The following is a 6,679-nucleotide window of genomic DNA, read 5'->3' as shown; positions in this document are numbered from 1 at the left end:
AAAAAAAATTTTTAAAAATTTTTAAAAAGGCTTTTTAATTTTGGTTTTAAAAAAAAAAAAAAAGGCTTCCAAGAAATTTTAAAAATTTTTTTTTTTTTTAATTTTTTAGTTATTGACAAGACTTCTTTTTAAAATTATGAAACCACTTTAATTGATTATTTTTTAAAATTATATTATGAAAGAAATGAAATAAGATTGTTAAATAAATTAAGATAATTTAACTTTTTAAAAAGGTTCTACAACCTCTATTCTTACAAGTCCAAAATTTGAGTTTATTACTACTAAAAACAAAATATCTTATTTAATTTTCAAATGGTCTATTCAAAATGCAACCAAACAATACTAAATTTTTTAAAAAGATCTTATAAAATTAAATAAACACTAATGTCCATTAGATAAGTTATATCGAATAAGCACTAAGTATAATAATGTTAACCTTGGGGGATACAAATCGATTCAACCAATGAATCCTAAAATAATTTCTGAAAATTTAGGACATACAAAAGGTCATCTAATCTAAGGAAAATATAAAAGGACACCTCTTGCAAAACCAAAAAAAGAAAAAAAGAAAAAGAAAATGGTGGTCATTAATCATCTGATGATTCGAATTCATTGGCAAAATAGAACATATTCAAGCCTGATTTTTGACTCTGATGTAATTTTATTTGAACCTCCTATGTAAGACTTTCTTTGACCACTGAAATGAAATGTACCCTATTCTGATCACAAATCATTGCTTCTTGAAGACTTCCCTACAATTTGCTGAATCTTTGGCATGTCTCCACATGTGCCACTGGCTTTCCCTTCAATTTCTGCTTCCCCTGCTCTCTCTTCTTTCACTCCTTTGGCTTTACTTTCACCCTGTTCTCTCTTCTTGTTCTTAAGAAAATCAATTAGGTCTCTAAGTGCAACTTCAGGTACCTCACTCCTCATCAGTCGCTCAGCTACATCAGCAGGAGTCACCATTACTTTCTCTGTCAACTCTTCAATCTCTAAGGAGAATGGATGCTCTGATTCCAAGGTAGTTGGAGCCCAGCATTTTGAACCCACCTGGATTACAATAGGTCATGTGAATATGCACATCCATAAGACCAGGATGCAACAAAGCAGGTCAAGCTTTTCTTTTTGATTGGTTGTGAACACCATGATCCGCTCATCTCCACAACTTGACCATAATCCGTCTATGAAGTTTAACAATCCTGATAGTGTCACCTGAAACTGAAAATCATGTAATCTGGTTCAACATTTATAGGTACTACTGAAAAAGGAAAATTTGCAGGAGCCATTTTACAAGTCCAACCATTGTCCCGTGAAGCATAATTTAACAACTTTGACTGGTGAACAATCTTGTAGATTGTCTGAGCATTATTGCTCACAAACAAAATCCCACATGTATAAATCATAAATGTGTGCTCAAACAATGTTATATGCTATGCCTGTAAAAATTGAAAGGAAAATAGGCAAAATATGTAAGAAAGCTTTTGAATCGCATTTGAGAGACTACTATTAGTGAGAATTCTTTCTCACAGGACTGCCTTATATGACTTACGAACATGAGGGTTTTAGGAAGACCTATAGAGACTATGTGGCTAGCATAAAAAATCATAGTGGGACCTTTTGCCTCTCTTTTTTTTCCCTGGCATGTCATCTCTAAGAATTAGAGATCTAAAACTATGGTGCTTTACAGCTCTTCATCATATTGTCCATTCAAGCTAGTTGCCAGCGGTGCAAACGTTTGCTAATCCTTGAACAAGGATGTTTTTATTGCTGCTGGTGTCCAGCCACAGGGTTTAGAACCTCTCTGAGTCTGGCCAGTAACAAATCACTAAAAAAACTTTCAATGAAGATCATGTAACCTGACACAGAAATACTACAACAAATTCTTGGTTCGCAACTTGTATCACGGTTTAAACATAGACTAGGTGAGCTATCAAGAGACTTGACTCGAATTATTTTTGACAATTAAAAACATGATAGTGAACACTAATATAGAATTAAGTTTCTTACCAGATCAAATCAACCAAGAGTAATCAGAATCATCCAGCTAAAGAAAGAAATAATTACCTGAGGGCCTTGATTAATTCCTGGTCTTGCCGTATAATTCATGTTAGAAACCATAGGATTCACAGCTAGTGCCTGTGCATGCCTATTCTGCAACTCAATGGAACAATCAATGTCCTCCACAACAAGAAGGGACTTGTTCTCTGTGGCAATCAACAAATTCCTCAACTCCATATTCCCCCTAAGAAGAGCAGACAACTCCAAGTCATAGACATCAAAATTGAGGAAATTAGCCATGCCAGCAATCAAGCTTGACTTCCCCCTTCCTGGAGGCCCAAACAACAAATACCCGCATTTCCATGCCTTACCTACTCGTCGATGAAAGTCTTTCCTCTTCAGAAACATCTCAAGATCATCCATTATCATCTTCTTCACATCAAAATCCACAGCCATTGTATCAAACGTGGCTGGAAGACCAAGATTCACGGACTGCCATACATATCCTCTCAGCGAATTTCTATCCTTCAATGCAAAAAGCTTCGAAGTTTTCTTTTCCTCACTTATTTCTTCAGATTTCTTCGACACATGAGGTATGTAACTATCCAAGACTATTTGTTTATACTTCTTGTGAGAACCCAGGTCAAAGAATCTAACTTCTGATTTACCAACAGGTTTGCCCTGAATGCGTGCAAAACGAAACACGGACTCAAACACCTGTTCTTGGACTTGTTTTGAACCGAGCTTCCATTTTAATTGAACCCCATTAAAAATATCAACAATCTCTACATTTTTTTCAACAGAAGATGAAATCTTGGTCTCCTTTTTTGGCAAATTGATTTAGATTCTTTAAACATAGGATGGGATTTTGGGTTTAAGATTAAGCTTTGCAGCTTTAAAGAGCTCGTTTCGTTTTGGTTAATGCTGCTACCATCAAATACTTCAATGAATAAGGTTAACTCATTTGAGAACCTTGAAAAGAAATCTTTCAGTTTAAGAACAAAGAAGGCTCTCACCTCATAAGGCAGCAGAGTTTGAGCAATGGATCGAAGTACCATACCGTGCCTGCTGCAGAAGCTGCTGCAGATACCGTGGTCGTCGTGGATGGCACTCGGGTTTCGCTAAAAAAACTTCTTTTGGTCGCGCATTTTTGCCTGAAAAAATGTAAAACAAAGATGGGGTTTTAAGGCGGTAAAGAAAATGATACCAAGTAGGGCTTTCAATTTATGGGCTTTGGTCGCTCCTCCTCTTCTTCTTCCTTTTTTTTTTTTTTATTATTATTATTTTTATTAATACCGATTTCTTGGTTTTTGGCGGGCGATTCAAAGTATACTTTGTAGTACAGTAGCTTACAAAAGTGAGTTTTCAAGGAAATTAAACTGCCCCGGTATGTATGTTATAGATAAAAGTACTGCAAACTCCATAAACTACTGCTTCTAGCAAGCCTCATAAAATCTACTGAATCTCTAGCCTGTCTCATTTATTACATTTTAAAGCGTTCGAGTAGTTTTTGCCTAGCTCTCTCCTCTCTCCTCTGCTGCTTTGGCTTCACTATCATCATTAGCTCTCTTCTTAGTCTCAAGAAACTCAATCAGGCCACTTAGTGCAAGTTCAGGCACCTCATTCCTCAGCAGCTGCTCAGCTACATCCGCAGGCGTCGCCTTTGCTGTCTCTATCAGCTTTTCAATCTCCACGAAAAGTGGATGCTCTGTGATCCCAAGGTAGTTGGAGGCCAGCATTTTGAACCCACATGGAGTGCAGTATGACATGTGGATATGCACATCCATACGACCGGGGCGCAACAAAGCAGGGTCAAGCCTGTCTTTATGATTGGTTGTGAATATTATGATCCGCTCATCTCCACAGCTTGACCACAATCCATCAATGAAGTTTAACAATCCTGATAAGGTTATAACATACTGAAAAAAGGGAGGGAAAAAAATGTGGCCAAGTCAGGGATTATATACATATGATTTGCTGTTGATAAGAACAGCCATAGCCATTTTACAGATCCAACCCTCTCAATAAAAACCATGTAAATTAATACAAAAATGAACTGACAACAAATTTCCTGATTTGCAAACTTATATCCTGGTGTTAACCATGGACTGGCTTATCTTAGCTATAACAGGGGAATCCGGTTCACTATGAACAATTCGAAACGCGTACGGTACTGATCATTTTACAGTATTAAGAATTATTAAGTTAAAATAAAGAGATGTTGGATGATAATATTACCTGATTTTGTTGTTGTTCAGATCCTGGTATGAGAACACCAGGATTTGTAGCCCTTGCCCGCGAAAGCCTGTCCTGCCGGTCAATGCAACAATCAATGTCCTCCACAACCAGAATGGACTTGTTCTCTGTGGCAATCAGTATATGCCTTAAATCATTATTTCCCCGAAGATTAGATAACTCCAAGTCATAGATATCAAATTTGAGATAATTAGCCATGGCCGCGATCAAGCTTGACTTGCCAGTCCCTGGAGGACCAAACAGTAAATACCCTCGTTTCCATGCCTTGCCTACTCTTCGATAAAATTCCTTCCTCTGCAGAAACCTCTCTAGATCATCCATTATCGTCTTCTTCATATCAAAATCCATAGCCAATGTATCAAAATTTGCCGGATGATCAAGATTCACTGATTGCCATATTGATTTATCACCAATCATTCCTCTGTGAGACCCCAAAGTAAAAAGCTTCAAAGTTTTCTTTTTCTGGCTTATTTCTTTAGACTTCTTCAAGACATGAGGTATGTAAGTACCTAAAACAAAGTCTTTGTTTTTCTTGTGAAAGCTCAGCTCAAAGCATGCAGCATGATCTTTCACCGTATAACCTTTAGTAATTGACCTTTTGTTGATGGCCTCAGATGGGGTTGGTTTTGACTCAAACTTCCATTTTAAGTGAACTCCATTAAAGACATCAACAATCTCTTCATTTTTCTCAACAGAAAGTGAAATATTAGTTTCTTTCCTTGGCAAATTGATTTTGATTCTCTTCACATTGGGAGGGATTTTGGGTTCAAGATAAATCTTTGCAGCTTTAAAGAGCTTGTTTTGGTTGAGACCATCATCATATTCATCAATGACAAAGGTTAACTCGTTAGAAAAACTTGAAATAAAATCTTTGAGCTTCAAAGCAAAGTAAGATTGAACCTCACGAGGCAAGTAATCGCGAGCAATGGATCGAATGACCATAAATGTAGCTGTTGTAGAGGCCACAGCAGATACAATGGTCCTAGTTGATGGCATTTGGGTAGTGTTAAAAATCATTTTTTTTGGGGAACTGGGGATGTTTGGTTTGAGAGAAAATTATGGATCTTTGAGCTAGAAGATGCAGGTAACTGGGGCTGTTTAGTTTGTGAGGAAAATGAAAGACAGTGGTGAGTTTTTGCAATGTTTGAGACTTGGAGTGACTGTGATTATGAGAATGTGTTTGTTTTGCTTTGCATTATTGGTTACCGTCCATTTCATCTTTTCGTCATTGCTTTTCTTTGTCACCAAGAGACCTCAGTTGACCGTGACGTGGGAAGCACTGCTTTGTTGAAAAGTGAAAGAATGGCTTGCAATTTCGAAAGGCAAGGTTGGTGGCACGATTTGTTGAAGTCAACAAATTGTTGGTTGCACCAATAATTGTAGAGAAGTAAAATCAAAATTGTTTTTGTAGCTGAAAAGAAAGAATTGACAAAGGGGATGAATTTGAAAATTAATAATAATTAAAAATTATATTTTTAATTATTTTATTCTTTGCATAGTAATTCATTTCTCCTATAAATAGCTAAGTATTTCATTTATTTGAAATCATCCAAAATTGTTAAGTTTATAAGTTTCTAAGCTTTTGAGAGGAGTAAGAGAAGTGTGTCTGGAGAATTTATATTTCCTGTAGAGTGTGAGAGTACTGGGTATATTTGGGTTTCTGGGAAGTGAGATTCGTTACTCAAATATTGTACTCTATTAATTGTTAAATAAACAATTATTCTTTATAGCCTCCGTGGATGTAGGTTTAATTACCAAACCACATAATTCTTGTGTCTTTTATTTTTCTATAATTATTTGGTGCGCTTGATTCCGCATTCCGCCCACAACATGATTTAGACGTTCATTTCATCTCGACTCCACTAAAAAGTGTTTGCTTCTCAACTAATGTGTCCTAAAATAACTTGAAAGGTTGAAAATGTAAAGATGAAAAGTCCACTTTCTCTAAAATTTAGCTAGAAAAGAAAACAATAAATGGTCCTTCTTGAGCAAGTTTTCAAGCATTAATTTTTTGAACCTTCATTTCAACTTATTTACTTTAAAAGCCACAATATAAATTGGTTAGGGAGAAATAAAGCAAATTGGTTGATAAAAAGAATTAATAAGCTACATCAAACATAACTCAACATATTGGTTAAAATGGATTATTAAACTATGAGAAGTGATTCCCATCTAAGAAATTTTCCACGCTTTATACATTTACAAAAAGAGCAAACTATTCAGTAGATTATCTATTGTCAATGATGGTTTGAATATAGAGGTCTCTCAGAGCTATACCTATAACGTTGCAAAACAACTAGGATTCATAATTGACATAGGAAGCAATAATATTAATTCGGCATTATTAAGCAAAATACAAAGACTTAGAATAAATTAAAAACACACCATAGGTGAAACGACCTGCCTCGAACCCCCCTGGGTGAGT

At 35.9% G+C, this 6,679-nt stretch overlaps 1 protein-coding gene and 2 pseudogenes across 1 annotated transcript; all 3 read right to left on the bottom strand.

The window, feature by feature from the left end:
• LOC112096285 overlaps nt 1–392 on the bottom strand; it is a 2,419-nt pseudogene extending 2,027 nt beyond the window's left edge.
• A 171-nt stretch (nt 393–563) lies between these two features.
• Nucleotides 564–3,181, bottom strand: LOC18035336 (annotated as a pseudogene).
• Nucleotides 3,182–3,215: 34 nt separating this feature from the next.
• LOC18034251 (AAA-ATPase At3g50940) lies at nt 3,216–5,545 on the bottom strand. The gene is made up of 2 exons (XM_006423279.2): nt 4,237–5,545; nt 3,216–3,917 (listed from the first exon to the last, which is right to left on the bottom strand). The coding sequence occupies exons 1-2, from the start codon at nt 5,269–5,271 to the stop codon at nt 3,513–3,515; spliced, it is 1,440 nt and encodes a 479-aa protein (XP_006423342.1). The 5' UTR covers nt 5,272–5,545; the 3' UTR covers nt 3,216–3,512.
• Between the last annotated feature and the right edge of the window lie 1,134 nt (nt 5,546–6,679).

Source organism: Citrus clementina, unplaced genomic scaffold (genome assembly GCF_000493195.1).
Source record: "Citrus clementina cultivar Clemenules unplaced genomic scaffold, Citrus_clementina_v1.0 scaffold_8, whole genome shotgun sequence".
Classification (NCBI taxonomy): domain Eukaryota; kingdom Viridiplantae; phylum Streptophyta; class Magnoliopsida; order Sapindales; family Rutaceae; genus Citrus; species Citrus x clementina.
This window is presented reverse-complemented; position numbering and strand designations above follow the sequence as displayed.

What these genes read in the sequence shown, in the direction of transcription:
- LOC18034251 (XM_006423279.2), bottom strand. Translation starts at nt 5,271, where the DNA reads ATGATTTTTAACACTACCCAAATGCCATCAACTAGGACCATTGTATCT. An exon ending in CTGAACAACAACAAAATCAG is followed by an intron (nt 3,918 to 4,236) that starts GTAATATTATCA and finishes CCCTTTTTTCAG; the next exon opens with TATGTTATAACCTTATCAGG.